At 54.3% G+C, this 20,825-nt stretch overlaps 1 protein-coding gene across 7 annotated transcripts in view; it reads right to left on the bottom strand.

Annotated features, from left to right (window-relative positions):
• Positions 1-1,293: 1,293 nt before the first annotated feature.
• SEPTIN9 (septin 9) overlaps positions 1,294-20,825 on the bottom strand; it is a 117,271-nt gene continuing 97,739 nt past the window's right edge. For 4 of the 7 annotated variants that reach the window (XM_048964967.1, XM_048964969.1, XM_048964970.1 and 1 more), the window contains 9 exons: positions 12,801-12,992; positions 11,262-11,390; positions 10,859-10,940; positions 10,223-10,360; positions 5,693-5,810; positions 4,844-4,939; positions 4,564-4,660; positions 3,648-3,699; positions 1,294-3,290 (listed from right to left, as the gene is read on the bottom strand). In XM_048964967.1, coding sequence (XP_048820924.1) covers positions 3,155-3,290; positions 3,648-3,699; positions 4,564-4,660; positions 4,844-4,939; positions 5,693-5,810; positions 10,223-10,360; positions 10,859-10,940; positions 11,262-11,390; positions 12,801-12,992 — 1,040 coding nt within the window. In that variant the 3' untranslated portion in view covers positions 1,294-3,154. Of the gene's footprint in view, positions 3,291-3,647; positions 3,700-4,563; positions 4,661-4,843; positions 4,940-5,692; positions 5,811-10,222; positions 10,361-10,858; positions 10,941-11,261; positions 11,391-12,800; positions 12,993-15,163; positions 15,189-17,878; positions 17,935-20,825 lie in introns of those variants that run through there. The other 3 variants (XM_048964971.1, XM_048964973.1, XM_048964972.1) reach the window with 3 other exon arrangements.

Raw genomic sequence — 20,825 nt, 5'->3', positions numbered from 1 at the left:
TTATTCATATTATTTATAGCAGCTGGGCTGGGCGCGATGCTCGTGGGGCCAGGAGCAGCCCCAGCTCTTCCCTGGGTTTCCATCCCCTCTGATTTCACCCCCAAACCCCCCAGTGCTCAGGGACTCCCCCTTTGCAGCAAAGCAAACAGGAGCGGGTGCCCATCACTGCGGTAATTAAACTCTCACTCATCTTCATTTCCTTCAGCTGCTGAAGCGAGGCCACTCAATAAGCCATTAGCACAAGGCTCTTTCTATCACTACAGCATCGTTAAGCACACGTACCCCAGAGACCACTGGGACTGAAACGTGGTCACGTCGTGCCCCCCACTCCCCCCCAACAGCCCATCGTGGGAGACTCAGGGAGATTTCACTGCATAAACCCTTCCTGAGCTGAAGTCTTGCAGGAGCCATCTCCACCTCCCCTTTCCTGCAGCAAGAACTCATTCCTGTCCAGCACCAGCACAGGGCACAGCATCTGCCCCAGAGCAGCCCCTGCCCCAACCCAAGGAAAGCTGTAAAAAGCAGCACCAGCACAAGAAAAAAAAAATGCTGTAGGGGAAAAGCTGCTGCAGGTGCTTTGCCAGAAGCAAAGCCCACGGCCCGTGTTTGTAATTACAACTGTATGTTGATTTTCCCCCCCAAAGAGGTTGTGCTTGGGGTCTGGCTGTGGTTCCAGCAGCGAGGACCCGCGGGGCAGCAGAACTGGGGGTGAGCGGTGCCTGAGCCAAAGCAACCACAAAATCACAGCACACTGCTTGGAAATCCCCTGAAAGGCATCAGGCTGGGCTTTGCAATGGGGCTGGGGGCCAACTGACAGCACACTGCTGGATGCCGTGCATAGAATCACAGAATGGTTTGGGTTGGAAGGGACCTTTAAGGACACCTAGTTCCAACCCCCTGCTATAGGCAGGGACGTCTCCCTTGGCAACCCAGGTGCCAATAGAAAACCAGGTCCCTAAAGATGCCCTGCACCCCACACGCCTGTAGGGAACCCAAACCCAACCCAAAGCAAGGTGCTTTCTGCCCTGTTGGTTTGCATGCAGCTCAGGCACCTTGGAGAGAAAAAATACAGCACACAAGTAGGATATCTACATGGGAGGTGCTGGCATGGGACCCCACTGCAGTCCTATGGTGTTCTGGGGTCAGCAATGCATTGAGCCACCCCCCTAAAATGGGCACAGGCCCATTCAGAAGCCAGTTGGATCCATGCATTAAGTCCATCCTTGCCCCCAAGGAACAGCCAATTCCAAACAAGCCACCTCCCGTCTGCATTCAAAACATTTATTTTGGGAAATACATATTAAACACTATTATTTATACAAATAAAAAAAAAAAAAAAAAAAAAAAAAAAAAAGGACTAAATTTCTCGTAATGCTTATAACCCCCAAAAGGCCATTGTAATACATCTGGATGAAGTTCGTTCTTTTTATTATTGTATTTTCATTTCCTTCCCCCCCAAAAAGAAACAGAAAGATCCCAGGTTATAAGGGAGATAGCAGCGTGCCTCGCCTGGCCCAGCTTGAGAGATCGACTGGAGGGAAAAGAATTTCAGATGACATTTGCACAAGTGCCTCGCGCAGGAGATTTTCTCCCCTTGAAGTCTTTGTAACAATTGAAATGCACCTATTTTCTTTTTTTTTTTTCAGTAAATACATTTTGTTTTTGCTAAAATATAGCAAGTCAGTATGTAGATGGTTGTGCTTCCTCAGCAGCTCAGCAAATGCTGCTGCAGAGGGGGAAATGTGAGCTATGGGGAGAGCGCGTCCTCCTTGCAGTGCACCCCAGGGTGTGCAGGAGCACCTCCTAACCTTTCACTGAGTATGTGGGCATCCTGAGCAGGGTGAGAGCTGTCTCTGCTCCTCTGCCCCACAGAGAATGCAGGGTGGGCCACGCTGCCATTATTACATGCCAAAATAAAAAGGGCCATTTGCATGAGGTGTCATCCCACAGAGGAGAGCAGAGATGGATGGAGCTGACACCAGGAGAGGGGCAGGGGGATGTGGGGCTCCTGGGCCACGCAGCGTTCCCCAGCAGAACCCACACAGGGTTCTTCTTCCTGCAGGTCCATGGAAACACAAAGTGTGGGGCAGAGCCATAGGGCCAGGCTGCTCTCATGCATGTGGGCATGCAGGGCTCAGGCGGTGTGGGCACAGCCCCATGCACAGGGCTATTCACACGGAGGAGTGCGTTACGGAGACATCACACACGGGATGCAAAGGAGTATGTTTAGAAAAATAACACCCAACAGCCTCCTCTGACTTAGGGAAAAGCCCACTATGACAAAGGTCAGACAGGACAAACCTCCACTTCCCAGCACCGCTTTGCAGAGACATTCCACTCTCAGCCCCTTCAAACACACTCTGAGCCTTCCATGGAATAAAACACCCTACAGATTGAAAATAAATACATGCGGGTCCACAGGAACCCAGCCATACCTATGGGCCAAGCCACGAGTGAGAGGGACAAGGAGTCTCTGCAAAGCACTGCAAGCATTTTCCGGACACAACCCCCCGCCCCCATTCTGCACTATTGCAAGGTAACAGTCCTAAAGGCACTTCTCCCAGAGCCGGGCTGCTGCAAGGCGAGGTAACGCCCCAATGCTCCCAGCTTATTGCATGTAGGCAGGGAAGAGGGGCTGGGTCAGGGCTGGTGCTGCAGGGCTGCTGAGGAGGAGGCAGGAGACAAGGATGGCACTGTCCTGCTGTCTTCACACCATCGTACCTTGCTTTGCTTCTGGAGGGTACAATGACACGGAGCAGCCCTTGCCTCCAATGGACGGAGAGGAAAAATGGCACAGACGTGGGACAGAGGTACTCAGCCTTTGGCAAACTGCCCTGGGTGCACGGCCACAGAGGTGGCAGGAGACCCAACTGCACCCTGAGACCCCGCAGCCCCTGCTGCCCTACAGCCCAAATCCATACAGCCCTATGGCCGGAGGATCCTCCAACCCCTCCCAGGGCTGGGGAGCAACGGGGGACGGGAACTCACCCCCCTCTGTACAACATACGGCATCTGGTTATTTGGTCAGTTAACATCGGTGGGGGGTTTTGGGGGAAGAGGGACAGTGGCAGAGGATTTATATAAAAATAAAGGGAGAAGGGGGGTAGAAATAGCGAGCGTGAGCGAGCAAGGTCCTGGCTACACAGCGAGACGGTTACATTTCGTTAGCCACCAGCTCTTTGTCGGTCACGCCGTTGGAGAGCGAGCTCTGGCCCTCGTTCAGCCTCTTCACCCTGTAGGCTTCGAAGTGGATATTGCTGGTAATATCCTTTATGTTTTGCATGTGTGTCCTATGGGAAACAGAAACACGGGGTGGTCACATCTCATATAGGGCATAACACCAACCCTGGCTGCCACCTCACCCTTTGCTTTCCAGCCCTCTCTCCAGTCTTGTCCCCACTTACACCCCTGGTTAATGGTACATCTTTAGGATGCAGGAGGGAAGCAAAGGCAGTTATGGGCAGCTGGGTCCAGAAGCCCCCTGCAGCCACATCCCATGGCATGGGGCCATCCCACCGAGGGCTGGGAAGGAAGCACGGAGGGATGGAGGAGCAAAGCAAAGCAAGGCTGCATCTGGTGGGCTGAGCTCTGCCCTTTGGATGCCAACTGGTGACCAAAGCTATGGGACTCGGCGCAGTCCTACCAACCTGATGAGGAGGTCCCGCAGGTAGGCGAACTCACAGTGTGTCGTGTTCTCCACTGGGAGGGAGAGAGAGAAACCCATCAGTGTACAGCCATGGCATGAGTGTGGTAGCTGCCTGGGGCAGGAGGGTGTGATGGGGCTTCACCAGCATGTGGGGAATGGGGACAGAGACCTAGTCCAAGGGTAGAGTGCTTGCAAGAAGGAGGGGGGAAAAGCAAATGGTGTTGCACCAGCACAATGAACACAACAGCTCTCAGTTTACCAGGCAGTTGAATTTAGAGCATCGACTCCCTTTTTTCATTGTTTTTCCATGCAAACTTTGAAGAGAACTCAGAAATGGCAGGACAACAAGTAACACTGCTCTGCAAGGTGCCCAGGGGCACACTGGGTCCTCGTGTGGCATCTACCTTCTGCATGGGAGACCCACGCTCGACAGCTCCAAACCCCATTAAACTCAGAGCTTCCAAGGATAGAGCACAAGAGGGCAGCAGAGGTTTAAAATACACCAATTTTTCTGGCAGCTTTGCTAAGCAATCCCTCAACACAGGAATCCTATAAAAAAGAATCATAAATGAGAGCAGTCTCTGAAATAAAAGGGAGGAAGGCAGAAGGGTGGCATTGGAGATGTGTCAGCTGGCTGCCAGAAGGCAGGAGCAGGGAAATGTGATGATGGATTGGAGCCAGGAGCCTTCAAACTATAATTTAAAATGGGAGAGGGGAAAAAAAAAAGGATGGGATGAAGATGGAAGAATGGTGAGATCCCACTGCTAAATGCATGAAGGATTCACAGAATCATTATCATAGAATTATTAAGGTTGGAAAAGACTAAGATCATCCAGTCCAACCATAAGGAAGGACCTTATCACCTTCTGTCAAGGCAGGAGATGGGCTCAGGAGGGAGGGAAGCAAGGACAAGCTACCTTCAATGGTGCCCCATTTGGTCTTCCTTCCAAGGATTCTCCTTCCATTAACCTGGTATTCCTGGTCACTGCCCACCACTGCAAATGGGATCATTTCCTGAAGGCAGACAAAAGCAAAGTTACGTTTTCCTTCTGAAAAAACAGTCAGGAAACCAGGCTGCTCAGCAAAGTCCTGAGCCATGCTGCTTTCCTTTTTTGCAAGAGGATCCCTGGGCATCATGGTAACATGGAGCTGCATACCCCCAGCCACAGACATCCAGCTGCAATGCCATGCACTCACCCTGAATTTCTCATTCACGAGCCGATCTTCAGAATCTTCATCAAACTCCTTCTGAGGGTACACATCAATCCCATTGGCAAGGAGATCAGCCGTGATCTGGGAGGGGAAGAGTAGAGCATGAAAAGACATGAAAGCTCGGGCAAAGGAGCTGCTCCCATCCCATCCCATCCCATCCCATCCCATCCCATCCCATCCCATCCCATCCCATCCCATCCCATCCCATCCCATCCCATCCCATCCCATCCACTCAGCTCATACCAGGTCACAGCAATGCCCAGCAGTCAAACACTGATATTTTGGCTGGTCCTCCAGACCCAGCAATTGCCCCTGTGCCCTACAGCCCTCAGCCATCCCCTGCACTACACCAGGATATTTGGGCCATGTGCAGTTCAGTATGCACGCAGAGGAAAGCACGCACGCTGCTCCTGTGCACTCAGACAGCCCCTCCTCAGCTCCCCACCAACAGAATCAAGGGGATTTCATGCCTTGCTTCCCCACAGATGTGGCCCAGCTGAGCTGAGCAGATGCACACATTTGTGCCCAGTTGCTGCTGAGCGCATGGTGCCGCCCAGGAAGGCTTTTACAGCCTCTATATGCACCACCGTCAGCATCCCAAAATACAACAAACCAGCCTGAAAATAACAACAGCAGCAACAAAGGAGGCAGGAGAAACTGGCCTGGAGGCCACGAGCTCAGAACTTATCCCGCACTGACAAAATTCCAAGAGAAACACAAAGAAGAGTGAAGGCCGTTCCCTGCGCACGGGATCGCTCAGCGCTTCGGCTGAGGAATGCTGGGCTGGCAGCCCAGTGCTCAGCTCCCAACCTGCGCAGCCTCCTGGCCCCTCACCCGCTGCTTGAAGTAGTCCCTCTCCTCCAGTGTCAGCGTGTCGGCTTTGGCGATCACGGGGACGATGTTGACCACTTTGCTGAGGCGTTTCATGAACTCGATGTCCAGCGGTCGGAGCCTGAAAAACACAGTGGAGGGATGAGGGTCTCAACATGGGGCCGTGCAATCTCCCAGCAGAGAGAAAAATTTCTACGGTGGAAGTGTCAGGAGAGCAAAGTCGAAGTATTGCATAACCTCAGCACTCCTTGGGAAATCCATCCCTCATGGGTGCGTAATTGGTGCCACGCAGGCACCCGGCCCTGACCCTGCCTCTGCTCCTCACTCCTCCCAGGAGATGTTCTTATCACTGGGGGTTGGATGCAGCTGTACAGCTCAGGGACACCTCTGTTTGCTCTGGGGCAAACGCCACAGCTTGATCTCACGAGGCACAATAGAATCATCTAATTGTTAAGGGTGGAAATGACCTCCCAGAGTACCATGTCCAACCCCAGTCCACCTCCACCATGCCCACTGACCACATCTCTCAGTGCCACATCACCACAGTTCTTGAACACCTCCAGGGACAGTGACTCTACCAGCTCCCTGGGCAGCTGTGCCACTGCATCACCTCTCTTTCTGAGAGGAAATTTTTCCTGACATCCAACCTGAATTTTGAAACTCGAGGCCATCACCTCTCATCCTACCACAGCTACCTGGGAACAGAGGCCAACCCCCACCTCACCACAACCTCCTGTCAGGGAGTTGTAGAGAGCAATGAGGTTTCCCCTGAGCCTCTTCTTCTCCAGGTTGAACCAGCCCAGTTCCCTCAGCTGCTGCCCATAGGAAATGCGCTCCACACCGTTCACAGCTCTGCTGCCCTTCTCTGGATGTGCTCTGGCTCCTCAATGTCTCTCCAGCACCTAACCTCAGCAGCAGCAAGATATCCCAATGCTCACATCCTCACAGCCCCATGGTGACACAGCCTCAGCCTGGCAGGCCTTGGTGAAGCCCTGTTTCACAGACCAGAGGTCCACATAACCAGGAACCCACAAGAGCAGGATGGAGCCCTGTGTGGGGCAACATGGAGCCAAGCCAAGCACCCAGAGATGGGGAGAACACTGTCAAGACAGCAGCTACTGCCAACACACCCAAACAACTATCTGTGAGCCCTACGAAGGGCTCAGAACCCTCCAATGCCCCTGCATGGCTCCTGCAAACCCAGCAAAAGCCTTGCAAGCGCACAGGGAAAGAAACCGATGATGCCCCACCTCCATCCCTCGAGGCCACCCAGCAGCATCACAAAGTCCATAGAGAGCTGCTCAGCTGCACCATGCCACTCCTGTGATCCTAAAACCACAGCTCAGGGCTACCCTCATGCATAGATCCCAGCTGTACCCTGCCCAAACCCCTTCTCCTCCCAGGAAGGTCTGGTCACACCCGGCATGGAGCTGCTCCCCAACCCCACCACTGCTCAGTACCAGCAGTGTGAATACAAACCAGTTCCCAGCATAAGCTCAGGAGCCACAGATCACTATGGGCCCCAGAAAAGAAAAGAGTTTGGCTATTTTGAAAAAAAAAAGAAAGGAAGAAAGAAAAAAACACAAGGAAACCCCCATGGACACATCTAAGCAGACTGCTGCTGGCAAACATTGTTTGGAGCTCTGCATAATGTATTTCCCAGACCTCCAAGGAAGCAATGCGCTTACGTTCCTTTCCCAGCAGAATGCTTTCCCCTCCTTTCTCTTTGCTGTTTTTCAAACAGTTTTTCCCCTTTAAAAGCCTCTTCCCCACTGAGGCTGTGTTCCTGCCTCTTTCATCAGAGCACAGCCTGGGATGCGCACGCAGCCGATGGATTCACAGCCCACCAGACATGTGAGATTCAGCCCAGCAGACCCCTCAGCCCTCCCCGGTACCAGATGAGGAGCTGAGGCTGTTCCCAAGGCACAGCTCACACGCAGAGCAGTGATGCTAAATGGAAGCAGAGGGGACAGCTGTGGCACCATGGGGCAGCTCCCAGGATGCAGTAGAGCAAAGTTCCCTAGTGTTTCCTCCGTGCACATCACATCCATGGGCTGAGCTGCTGCAAACCCCCCAGCCACAATTTTTAGGGAATGCTCAAACCTCAAATATTTAAAAGCAAGTGATGCTGGAAGTCATTGTTACTCATCTGAAGACAACAAAGGAGAATGAAGGGCTTAAGGGGGTGATGAAAGAAGAGAACCTGATTTGAACATCTACTAATTAACGCTGCACAGACCCACGAAGACAAGGGCAAGGTCACAATGGGGCAAGCCCAGATCTAATTCCTGCCAAACTCCTGCTGCACAGCACCACCCAGCAATGCTGGCTGTCCCCCACCCCCTCTTGCTACGGTGCCGGAGACAGCAGAGTGCCTCTAAATACCTTTATGGTAAAAACAACCCACTGAGAGCCGCAGCCATTTCCTTTCTGTTGTGCCCCAGATCAAACCACCAGCAGGAAGCTGAGCTGTGCATGTAGCCATCCCACAGCACCCAGCACCCCGATGAGGGGCCCAATTGTGGCTGCAGGGTGTCTATCTCTCAACACGTGGCTCTGGCACACACACAGAGCAGGGCTGCTGGGGCTGGGCAGTGGTTCAGAGCTACGTTTCCAAGCCGGGTGGTGCTTCACAGGGGTCACAGCTGAGAAATTTATTGGGTGGCAAAGATTGCGGCTTGTGCGGCTGCAGCCAGAAGCCCTGCCAGCAGGTTACTTAGCCTGTGCTAACATGGTTTTACGGGAGTGTTACAAGAAGGACAGGGTGTGTGCGAGCTAGATGGGTTGCAAATCCTGCCCTGACCTCCCTAGGAAGGGAAAATTCTCCCTGGATTAACCCTTGAGCAGAATGGTAGGAGGCATGAGCCTGTGCTAAGTGTGGTTTGTGAGCCCCTGCACTGCACACTGAGCACAGAGCCCTGATGCCAGCGCTGCAGCATGGGCACAGTGGGGTACCAGGCACCACAACTTGGACTTCAAAGGGGAGCAGAAGGGAAACCCAATGCTTGCTCATTGCTTTCTCCAAAAGCTTATTTCCCACAGCCTTCTTGCACTCCATGGGGTTTGCCCCCCTTTCTGCAGGCAACAGCTTCAATCGCTCTCAGCCTTGCTGTCCCCAGGCAGGAGGGGATGTGAGCCGATGCTGGGGGTGGCACAGGGCAGGGCTGTTAGCACTGCAGCAAGGGCTGTGCACAGCTCAGCAACACCATCCTCCAACGGCCGGGCTAGCTGATATTGGAAACACATGTTTGCTGGAGAGAAAGAAGAAAGGCAGCTGAACCTCCAGCAATTACTGCTAGCCAGCAGTGAGAGAAACCAGAACGCGCCGAGGGGCTCCGGCAGGGGACGGGGTGAAGCAAGCTCCACGGGGTGCTGTGTGGGAAGCAGAGCCCACAGCAGCCCCAAATCTCCCATCCACATCTGCTGCATGCTGTGCTCCCATGTTCACAGATGTGCAAGGGTTAAAATGCCCACAGTGATGAGGAAAAGACAAAGCACAGCTCATGCTGCAATACCCCGACCCGGTTTGCTAATAGGTCCAAAGATGAGCAGCACCCACAGCCAAATGGCCCAACACATCATCCCCTCCTACATTTCCACTTCATCAGGGTGTAAAGGAAGAGTCCAAGCCCAGAGGGAGGCTCCTGCTCCCTCTCAGAGGCTGTGAGGTCCCTGCACACGCTGTGCCTATTATACAAGAAGAGCATAGCTGCCCCATGCAGTCATTGTATTCCACTGAAAAGTGCATTTTTTGTCTGCCCACCAACAGAAGCAAAACAAAACCTTTTTTTTCTTTTTCTGTTGGAATACATCTCTCCGTGATGAAGAGGAAAAGGCTGACATGAATACAGTGCTGGTGGTTTGAGTTTACTTCTGAAATCAGACACAAAAATTCCCCATGCAGACAAAGCCAGAAGTGGAAGGAATTGACTCAAATCAAAAGGAAGCCCGGGTCTCACTTCATGCTGAGACGCTTCGAGTTGTGGCTTTCAGAACACCACAAGTGCCCCAGATTCTCAGTAAAGGCTCTGTGTCTTTAAAACAGAAAAGCAGGAGTTGGAGATGGAGCCCTTTGATGCTGTTATTTGAGAAGTGCCAGAGACAGGAGAGCTCTGCACAGAGTAAACTGCATCCCATGTGCAGACTAATCAAACAACCACAGAATGCCCTAAAAGGGTTATGATGTTGGCTCCCTCGGTAAGGCAGCACTTACAAAGGTGGGGGAGCAGAAAAGCAAGTTCTCCTGTTTGCAGAGGCAATCATCCCATCCAAAAGCTCCCTGCCTGATGCCCACCCTCAGCTGAACAAAGGTGATCAAAGCAAACCTGAATGAAAGCTTTCATGGCCTCGGGAGAACACACCCCATCCTCCTTGGCTAAAGCAACTCCAGGTGCTCATGGATGACTCTGAGCTCCTCCAAACCCTTTGACAGACCTCCATCTTTGGGGATGGGCTGCCCTAAGCACTTGAGACGTGGGACCAGAGGCACAGAGGGGAGCACAGAGGGGCTGGAGCCCAGGGGTGTGTACGTACGAGTGGCCGGTGGCGGGGATGAAGTATATACAGCAGTGCACCCTGGTGTCAGGGATCCTCTTCTTGCGGTTGATGTTGATCTCCTCCTGCAGGTACTTCTCATACTGGTCGTTGATGAACTTCATGATGGGCTGCCAGCTGCAGAGGCACAGACACGTGAGGTTGGGGTGTGAGAGGGACCCTGAGCCCTCCTGCTTCCTGAAAGCACCATCTATAGGGAGAGGGAGCGCAGGACAGCAGAGAGGTGTCCAAAAAGCCCCCATCCTCCCTATCCCAGTGGCACCACACAGGGACTCAGGCACTCTGCATGCACACAACACTGCCCAGCCAGCACCACATCCCACACAGACCCCAGCTGTCCCAAGGACATGTGGCAGGGCTCTGGGCCACATGAGCAGGGTCTGGGGATCGGCTGTGCTGGCATACAGCTGCTCCTGGCACCAAACAAAGCCTGTTTCATGCCACAATCAGCAGGATGTTTACGGGTCCACTTCGGTGCCAGGGAGCACCCACTCTGCTCTGCTCTTCATAGGGCACGGGGAGCACAGGACCACAGCCCAGCCCCCAGCACCAAAGCAGGATGCCCCAGCATCAGGTGCCTTCTCCCTGAAGCAGCCTCGTGCCCAGGCAGCTCACCAGTTCTCGTTGTTGATGTGGTCTCCAAAGCCAGGGGTGTCAATGACCGTCAGCTTCATGCGAACCCCTTTCTCTTCAATCTCTGAAATGGAGAGGAAAGCGGACAGGGTGAGCCAAACATGCTCTGCTTCCCGTTACAGCTTCCAGCAGGCACAAACCAGCCCTCCGAGAGGATGCAGCACTGCCCCTGTATGCAGTCCCCCCAGCTGCCACCTTGCTTGTTCCCTTCTATCATAATTAAGTCAGTGCTGGAGGATAAGAGGAAAAGATGTGCTTTCCCAGCTCACTGAGCATCTCTGGATGCTCCACACCCATTTGGGCAGATGAGAGCAGAGATTCAGCAGGACGCAAGACACAGTAGGACCGAAAGCCAAAGCACCAGCTGGGATATGTGGAGCCTCACCGTGAGTGATGGATTTGATCTCAATGGTCTTGGGGATCCGCTCTTCAGAAGTTGGCTGTACAGATTTCCGGCTGATTTTGGATTTGAAGAGGGTGTTGATTAATGTGGATTTCCCCAAGCCGCTCTGACCTGGAAAGCAGCAGGACAAACCATCGTCAGCACTGTGACATTTCCGGGTTATTTTTGCAGGGGACAGCAGATGAGAAGCTGCCAGGACACAGCCTGCACAGAGCTTGTGACAGGGCAGTGTTACTGGGGCAAAGCACTTCCTTGCACCGCTGTGTGTAGGGGAAAGCAGGGGGAGGACAGCAGTGTGGTCACATACAAAGCTCCTTCCTCTGCACGTGGCTTCTTGAACCACCACACACTCCCACATCCTCCCCCAGCAGTTCTGTGAGCCTTTAGCAGGACTGGAATCCCAGCAGTAGCAACGCCAACACCTCAGGCTTCTGCATCCACTGCGAGCTGCAATGCAGTACAGCACAGCACACACTGCTCACCAGCAGCCAACACCACTGGGTTGCAGAGGAGACGTGTGATAGTCTGGTCCAGGTGCTCCTGCACCAGCTTCAGCCAAGCACCCCTGGGCCTCCCATGGGCACAGCTCCTCCTGCACCCCTCCCCATGCCTGTAGGGAGGGATGCAGCTCAGTTTATTCATGCTGCTATGAAATCCCCAGCCTGTAAACAGCTCTCTGGAGCCTGCCAAGGGAGGAACAATGTTTTCCAGCCACACTACAGCAAAGGCTTCCCTACCACACACAGAGTGCTGCCAAAGCAGAGCCCTTCTGATGAGCCCCCGGCATCTGCTGGGAGTGCAGGGGGAAGCCTGGAGCCACTCAGCTAGGTTCACACAGAAAAACGTCACAAGAACCTGCAGCAACTGGTTCTGAAGTGAGAGTGTTTGCAGTGACCTCCCAGCCCACATCCCAGGCTGCCCTGAGAAGCTGTGTGTGTGTCATCCCTGGAGGTGCTCAAGGCCACACTGGGTCAGCAACTCTGCTCATGCTACGAGCATGATTGAGCATGCATGAGCTATGATTGAGACTAGATGATCTTTGAGGTCACACTATCACAGAAACACAGATAGGAATTGAAAGGGACCTCTGGGGACCATCTAATTCAACCCCCTGCTACAGCAAGTTCTCTAAAGTAGGTTGCAAACAACCCAACAGTACATCCCTTGCAACCAAGCCATTCTATGATTCTTTCTATGATTCTGTGTTTTGCTGCCAAACCAGTGCAGGGCTGTCACTCTCTGCAAGGCTACAGAAACACTCTGAGGTACTCCCAGGGGGAGTGATGCACCCCAATACAGCACTGGGATCCTGGCAATTGCCAGGCTGTGTCCCATCCTGGCCATAATGACCGCTGAATTTGACGAGCACTTTGCAAACAGCACTCTTCCGTGTCAGAGACAGCGACATGGAGCTGAACTGCTGTTCCCAAGGGGTGGACAGAAAGGACAAACACTGTCACAGAATAAAACAAACAGCCCGTGGAGCACGCTGCAGGCAGCTGGCCCGCAGGGAGCACTCACCCACAACCATGATGTTGAACTCGAAGCCTTGCTTCATGGCTTTCCGTCTCATCTGCTCCAGGATGGCATCGATCCCCACGTAGCCAAAGTCTGCAGCTGGTCTGTCCGGCCGTGCCGGTGCCGCCTGCTTGGGGCCAGCATCACGCACAGCGTCCGTCATGCCGGGCACAGGGCTGGGAATGGCCTCTGGACCTGGGGGGCAAAGGGAGAATGGTCAGAAGGGCTGAGCAGTTTGGGGCATTTGGGGGCTGAGAGAGCAGCACGCAGCATCTTTGCCTGGAATCACCTCGAATTTGGGCTTGCATTTCTTAACCTACTGCATGCACTTCAATCCCTGCCCACATTACCAAGCCTATGAAGCACAGCACAAGGATGCAGCCCAACTCTCTGGAACCTGCTCCACGGGCAGAGCCCTGCCAGGTCCCACCAGATCCCAGTGCAATGCTTTGAGCCAAACCCAGCACTGAGGAAGCCCTCAGCACAAGTGCAGAGCCAGCCCACTGACAGGTGGAGAACAACACATCCATATCTAAATGGGTTGCACCAGAGAGCACCCACACAGTAACAGGGCTGTCACAGTACTGCTCTAGTTCTTTTGTTATCTGTCACAGGAAAAGCAAAGCCTTTGACTTGCCCAAAAAGCAGGGCACTTAGCTCAGTGCAGAGCATGCACATTACCAAAGCACATCAGCACCGCACTGCAAAGAAGGCATATGTCTCTGGAAGATGACAGAGAAACAAATACAAATCCATGGTCTCATTTAACATCTTCATACAAAAAGTCAGAGCCCCATCTCCTCTGGGATCCACAGATAGGAAGCAGAACCACCAGGAAGGCACTACGAGGTGATGCATCCCCAGCACAAAGTGTGCACAAGCAGGATGAGCACCCACATCCCTGCATCCGAGCCAAATTGATTTACTTTCTTTAAGCTTTTTGCAAAGGTCCTCATCCTCACTCATTAAAACAGGAATAGGGAGCTCAGCTTCTATCCTCACGTAGGCCTCACCCACTGTTATTTCTGGCTCTGATGAGGAGCTGCATGCTTTCCTCTGCAGCTGGGACAGAGGGGCTTCCTCCAAACCAAGCCCCAGCCCTTTGGGGCAGTAGTATTCATGTCTTGCAAGCACTCCACTCCTTTAACACTAAGCATGAATAAAAAATAAAAACAAACCCAACACCAATCGCCAACACTGCTGTGCTCTGAGCACTTTTTTTCCACCTCCAGCCCCGCTGGAGAACAACAAAGCAGCTGACACACATGGCAACAATCTGCTCCTCCATCCAGCCCTGCACCAGGCAGTTGGGCTCCAGCACAGCTGGCAACACACTGCAGGCTGCTCCCGGAACAGATTGCGAGTCCAGCATGCCAAAGGTCCTTCCATAGGTCCTGAGTTGGCATTGTTTCAAAGTGGTAAGACCAAAAGTGGAAAAAATCCCTACATACCACTAAAAAATAAATCACGTGGAAAGTATGCTGCCACCAGAAGCACAGGGTTGTGCAACTGCTCAGCACTGTGCTCCGGGAGCAGAACGGTAGGGTAACACACAGAGAGCCCGGAGTGCTCTGGTCCTGCAGGACAGGATGCAGCCTGGGGGCTGGCAGAGGAATTAAGCGACTCATAGAATCATTAAGGTTGGAAAAGACCTCTCATCTCACCAACTGCAACCATCAGCCCAACCCCACCGTGCACACTGACCACATCCCTCAGTGCCACATCTCCACGGTTCTGGAACACCTCCAGGGCCGATGACCCACTCTACAGCTGTGCCAATGCATCACTGCTCTTTCTGTGGAGCATCCTACAGCCACAGGTGTGCACAGAGCCTTGCTACCATGCAGTTTGTAGAAGGTGCTGCGCCCTCCCCGAGCGCACAGCTGGGACGTGCACACAAACCTTGCCCCAACCCCCTGCAGGCGCTACGTGCTGCCGTGCAGCGCTCTGCTCCAATGCACAGCAGAGGGCTCGTGACTCACCAGCTCACAGTGAGACAAAAGCCACAAAAGGATGCACATCACGTGTGCCTGTTTGCCACGCTGCCACCACCAAGGTGCACGCAGCCCACGCTGTTGCAGCTGGCCAAAAGGAAAAAGTAAGTGAAAGGCCAAGCTATCCCAGCATCTGGTTCCCGTTTGGGGAGAAGATAAATAAACATGTTGCAACTCGGAGGCTCTGCAGGACAACAGGGATGCACAGACACGAACTGCCTGGAGAATTCCCCCGGGGGAATGTTGCAACCCACGCTCTCGCTTTCTTTCCTTTCAGCTTCCCACCGAGGCAAAGCTCCTGGGAAGAGCAGATCTGTTCCTAACAAGAACCTGAGCATCCAGTCAGCTCCAAAGGGGCTGCGCCAGACCCACCTGAAGTGTTCAGAAACACACAGTGCTATCAGGAACACCTGAGTGCCACCATTGCAGCCCAGCAGCAATCAGACCTCAACCACCGCTTCTCCGTAGCACAGCTGCCTCCTGGGGATGCATGGGTCCTGCTCGCTCTGCTGATGCCCAAACAAACATGAGGTGCATGGGAACTTCTGCACAAACGTCCTCTCTGCTGGGGAAATCCCCTCCACGTGGGTACTGGAGATGCAGAGTGTGCAGAACACCAGCACAAACCAGCCCACAGCTCCGGGGTGACTTCGGACAGCTGCTCTCAAGTCTATTTTGCCAAAGGCTCTGTGCTGTTGCACCATAATTAACGCGCATCAGACGCGAGCCAAATCCAACATCTGCGCAGCAGCCGCTGAGAAGCACCCCCAGGGCAAAGGGCTGCAGTGAGAGGGTCCCTCTGCAAAAAGCCTTTGGGGAAGCAATGCTGGGAACTGCCAGTGAGGATGAGAGAGGGCATCCAACTGCTCTGGGCTGCAGATGTTGTTCCAGGCATCCCAAGCAGCAGCACCCAGCAAACAAGGATGCTGCACAGAGGTTTCTAGACTGGGGATAGCTCCCTTTCCTCCGTGCTAGGCTGGAAACACCGCAGGCTGCCAGGTCAGTTGGATGGGTTAGCATAGCCAGTTGGATAGCCAACGGCTGTATATCAGTCAGCTGAGGGCGTGAAAACATCACAGCTTCCAGGCAGCTGAGCATCCACAGATGTTTCAAGAGAGTCGTGCAGCCCAACCAACCTTCCAGTGATGTGGAGCAACAATCCTCCAGAATTATGGCTGCTGGGTGTAACAGAGACATTTTTAGAAGCAAGGAGTGAATTTATAGCTCCCAGCCAGTCCCAGCAGATGGGCAGGACCGCAGCACTCACTGCCCAGGGGGCTTTTCTACCTCACACGCCAAACTCCCAATGCTTTGGCAACTTTGGAGCACTGGGGAACAGCAGTTCTGCAGGAGCCACGGAGCAAGGCAACGCTTCCACTGACCTGCCCTAGGCACCGTGCTCTCTCAAGCCAAGGTGAGTGCATCCACGTGGCTCAAGCTACCATGATGAGGATGAGGGGAGGCCGAGTCCACCTGGGCAAGGCAAACCTGCTGTCCCTCTGCATCCCTGACACGATACACAGAAGCGAATGCAGCCTATGCAGCACACTGCAAAACCATTTTGTTTTTGGAGAGAACAGCAGGAGACAGGCAGCAGAGACAGGCTGGACGCAGAGTTGCAGACCTACCATGGCATAGGGATTGCCCACAGCCCATCTGTGGTGGCTCAGGCACACAGCTACAGGATCACAAGGCACAGCATTCCCCACAGCCCCCAAAATTCAGTCCCCATGTGCACAGCTCCCACAAATACATCTCGCACAGCAGAGGCAGGCGGTGCCCAGGGGACACTGCTGCTATTTGATCGCAGCCACCCGAGCCGGGCTGGCACAGCCATGCCTTGAGCTGTGGCCATCTGCTCCGTGCCCTGGGCACCTGGTGACAGCATCAGGCTCACCACCAGCCTAGGGACATCAGTGCTGGGTGCCAGTTCCAGCCCTGGGCAGGAGCTGGGTAATGCTGCGGCTCAGCCACGCGCTCGCCCTGGCAGCACAGTGCAGCACAGCCTTGTTTCTCCCACCACGTGAGGCCCACGCTGGGCTGACAGACAGGAAACCGTTCACAGAGACCTGCAGGGAGGAGCTGCAAGCTGGTGTCCTTTTTCCGTTCACAGGACAAACATAAAAAGGAAAGAAAAGGTCAGAAAGACCCCCAAGGCTTGCTCCAGCAGTCTCACCAAATTGAATGTAGGGCTATGGATTGGGAACCCCAGGCTCTATTGGGGTCCTGGAGGGGCACACCCTGTGTGCAGGGGGCATCCGGAGGCAGGCAAGCTCTGCAGGATGCTCACATTTCCAACAGCCCCGTGGAAGCACACTGTGTGGGTCAGCACCAGCAGAAGGAGTTTTGGTGGTACGCAAAGCTGCTGCGCCATGGCACCGGGGAGGGGACACCCCACAAGCCCCCTCGGGGTGATGCTGCTCAGGGACACAGAGCCCTTTAGACCCCCAGGGTGAAAAAAGGGATTTCTGGGTCCCCACATCCCCCTCGCTGAGTTCTGAGCTCTGTGCCCTGTAACGGAGCAGAAGCACAGAGCTGCCCGACCCACCGGCCAGGAGCGCTGCGGGATGCTCCCGGCTGCAGCCACGCAGCAACGAGTTCTCATGGGGAAATTTACGCCCTGGTCGGCCTTTTCTTTTTTCATTCTTTTCTTTTTTTTCTTTTTTTTTTTCCCCCTTTTTTTCTCCTTTTCTTTCCTTCTTTTTCACAAAGACCGATTGTATTCGGACGCCCCAGAGCACCGCGTTTCGGGACCAAGCTGAGCACGGCGGGTGCGGACTTTCCCCTCCCACTCGCAGCCCGGCTCCCGCCGCTCTCCATCCCGAACAATGCCAGCAGCACCGGCACGGGGAGGATGGGAAGATGTCGAACAGCCGCTCTGCTCCCTCATGGAGCGAACCGGGGGCGGGCAGAGCCCTCCGGCCAACCTGGGCTGCCTGCCCCCCTCCATGACCACACCAGCGGTCCCCGGGGCCGCCCCGTTGGCAGCAGCGACTTCCTGGGGTCGCACCCCAAAAGGGGACCCGACCCCACCCCATCTCAGCCCAGCCCCGGCCCGCTCCCCCCGCCCGGTCACCGGCGACTCACCCGCGGCGGCGGCGGCGGCGGCTCCGGCAACGCGCGGTTCCCCGCCTCCTCCTCCTCCTCTTCCTCCTCCCCCTGCCCTCCTCCTCCTCCTTACCCTGCCCTCCTGCTGCTTCCTCCTCCCCCATCACCCTTCCTCCCCCGTTCCCCCTCCCCCACATCAACCTTCCTCCCCCATCACCCTTCCTCCTCCTCCCTCTCCCTCCACCGCCTCCCCTCGCCCCGGCCCCAACCATCCCTTAAAGGCTCCCACTTCCCTCTTCCCACCGAGTTCCGCCGGCTGCTCCCCATCGCTCAATCCCCCGTTATCCCAAATCACGGTCCCTACTCAGCCCCATGCACTGTGGGCTCAGATCCGCATCCACCCAGCAGAGCCCCGCTCCTCTCAGACGCATCGCTGCTCACCAAAACTTTATCTTTTGCCCTCGGGTATCCTGAAACTATCTCAGCAGATCCCAAACCCCATCATGCAGTGGGAGTAACGCTGCTTGCTTTGCAGCCAGGGAGCCAGAGAGCTTTCAGCCACTACCACAAGGCCAGCGTGGGGCCAATGTGGTGACAATCAGCGGACAAGGCGGCTGCAAGATGCCCGACTCAGGGCAGCCCCAGCTCAGGCATCTACACCCTCAGGCTCAGTTGCTTTTTTAAGATCATGTCAGTGGAGCTTAACAAAGATGTTATCTGTCTCTGTGAGCTCTTCCTGCCCCATATCTTACACATCTCCCATCTTACAGCAGCTCCAGCACCTCTCTAGCAGCAGTGCTGGAGCTGTGTTGCAGGAGGCAGTGAGGGGCACACACTCCCCTATAAACTGGGGTTCTGATACCCTGTGGTTTTAGGATGCGTGTCCAGAGGAGAGCCCAAAGATGGTTAAAGTGTCAAGCAGGGTCACACTTGCAGTCCTAGTATGTAAAAGGGCCCCATTTCACAGCACAGCCTCCCTGGGCCATCTACTGCCCATGAGCACCTGGTATGCCCTCATCCTTTCTTTTCCACCCCTAAAAGCATGCAGCAGCAACATCATCAGATGCATCCCCCACCCTCCATGTCCAGAGACCAGCTACCAGCATCACGCCATCAGCATCCATGTCACCATCTGTGTCACCCCATCGCCATTCCTCACAGCCACCAGTGCTGGCCCCTCTTCACCCCATCCTGCCCCAAACCCACAGGTCCTGCAGCCACTGGGCCTGGCTGGCGCTGCTCTGCTCCAGCAAAGTGCCACAAATAACAGCTTTGGAGAAACCTCCACCCTAACACCAAGGCAGGAAATCCAGCTTCAATCTGCTTACACTGCAGCTGTGCACAGCTTTCTGTTGGATTACACCACTTTTTTTTTTTATGACTTAAAAAAGCCTTAACCCCTATCAATGGGCATTAGGGTTTTAATCTCCCTAATCTCCAGGAAAATCCAATGTGGGATGCCAGGGGAGGGCTTGCCCAAGGAGCAGCTGGGGCTGTATGCAGGTCCCTGCACAGCCTTGGAAAGACAGGAACGGGATGCATGGCTGCAAACCACACTGCTTCCAGCGGGAAGGAGGATGCTCTCAGATACACGTGGGTTTTGCACAATGGCCACCCCCAGGATTTGTTATTCTAGGGGCACCTCTCCACTCCTGCACCAGGAGCTGGGTGTGCAGAACAGGCCCACGAGGAAGGAAGCAGCCTTATCCCTGCGCTGCAGATGAAGAGAGGAGGACCGCCCAGGGTCACATACAGCAGAGCCAAGAACTGCAGCCAAACCCCCGGCTCAGCTTCTAACCACAAAGTCATTGTTCCTCTCTTAAATAAAAAATTCTGGGTTAGGAGCAGTGCTGGTGAGGCCCTCTTGGTGTTGCAAGCGCTACCAAGGGATCTGAACAAACTGCAGCAAGTTTTGGGGCAAATCCCAACCATTGTCCTTCATCCTGCAGCAGAGAACCACCACGACTGCATGGCTCCATCCCACAGCCCCACTGGGCAGCAGACACCAAACCAACAGAGCACAGGGCGCAGCAATGTCCTTCCCTGCAGAAATGATGATGAAACATTTCCAGTTTCACCGCACCGCACCGATTCCCAGTTTGAAGCGCCGCAGCATAAGGGCTTAGGGAATTGTTTTTATGGCCCTAATAGTGCAGCAGTGCTGTCCACCCACATGGTCCCCGTGACTCGGATGGATGCTGCGGGCTCTCAACCACCTGGAAGTGCTGCCAGCTGTATTTATTCTAATCACAGATCAATAGCAGTGGGAAAAGCACAGCCAGTAACCTTGAGGAGCACCAGCAAATTCATTGTGACTGAGGAGGGACATGGCCACCCAGACCAGAAAACCAAAGTTGAGGTTATTAATGCTGAAAGATCCCTGCAGCCCACAGTGCCCAGTCTCCTGCGTGGGGCAATGCAGCTCTCCAGCCCCAAGGAAGAAAAGAAGGAAGGAAGGAAGGAAGGAAGGATCATTTTGCAGGCGTGCAGCTGGCACCACGTCCTTGCCATGAGTCACCCCATGCTCCCAGTATCACCCCCAGCAGTGCCCTTCCCTCCTGCAGCTCGCTCACAGGCTGTGCTTGGGCAATCCATCATTTCCCAGTGGGGAATGGACTTTGCTAGAAGGTCGCTCCAGGGTCAGGAATGTTTGGAAAAAGCAGGAAAAAGAGATTTCTCCCAACATCCTCCTGCTTGCAGGGGGGCAATGGTTTGGCCATCAGTGTGCCAAGTGGGACAGAGTGCACTCAGCATCTTCAAGGACACTCTTCCCAGCCATGTGCTGTGTGACCAGGGATAAGTTCCCTTGCCAGGCTGTGTGCTTCCCCTCTTATTTCCCTTCAGAGGTAAAGAATTTGGGGCACCCTAATCATGGAAAGAAGGAAACCTTTGCTCCAGCTCCGCGGGGCTGGGGTCAGAGGGATAATTGGGTGCAGCTGCCTGCAACAGGGGGGCTGCATCTCTTTGCCATGGGGCAATTGCATCT

Source organism: Lagopus muta, chromosome 18 (assembly GCF_023343835.1).
Source record: "Lagopus muta isolate bLagMut1 chromosome 18, bLagMut1 primary, whole genome shotgun sequence".
NCBI classification, from domain to species: Eukaryota; Metazoa; Chordata; class Aves; order Galliformes; family Phasianidae; genus Lagopus; species Lagopus muta.
Note: the sequence above shows the minus strand (reverse complement) of the source record. Positions and strands in the feature narration are given on the sequence as shown.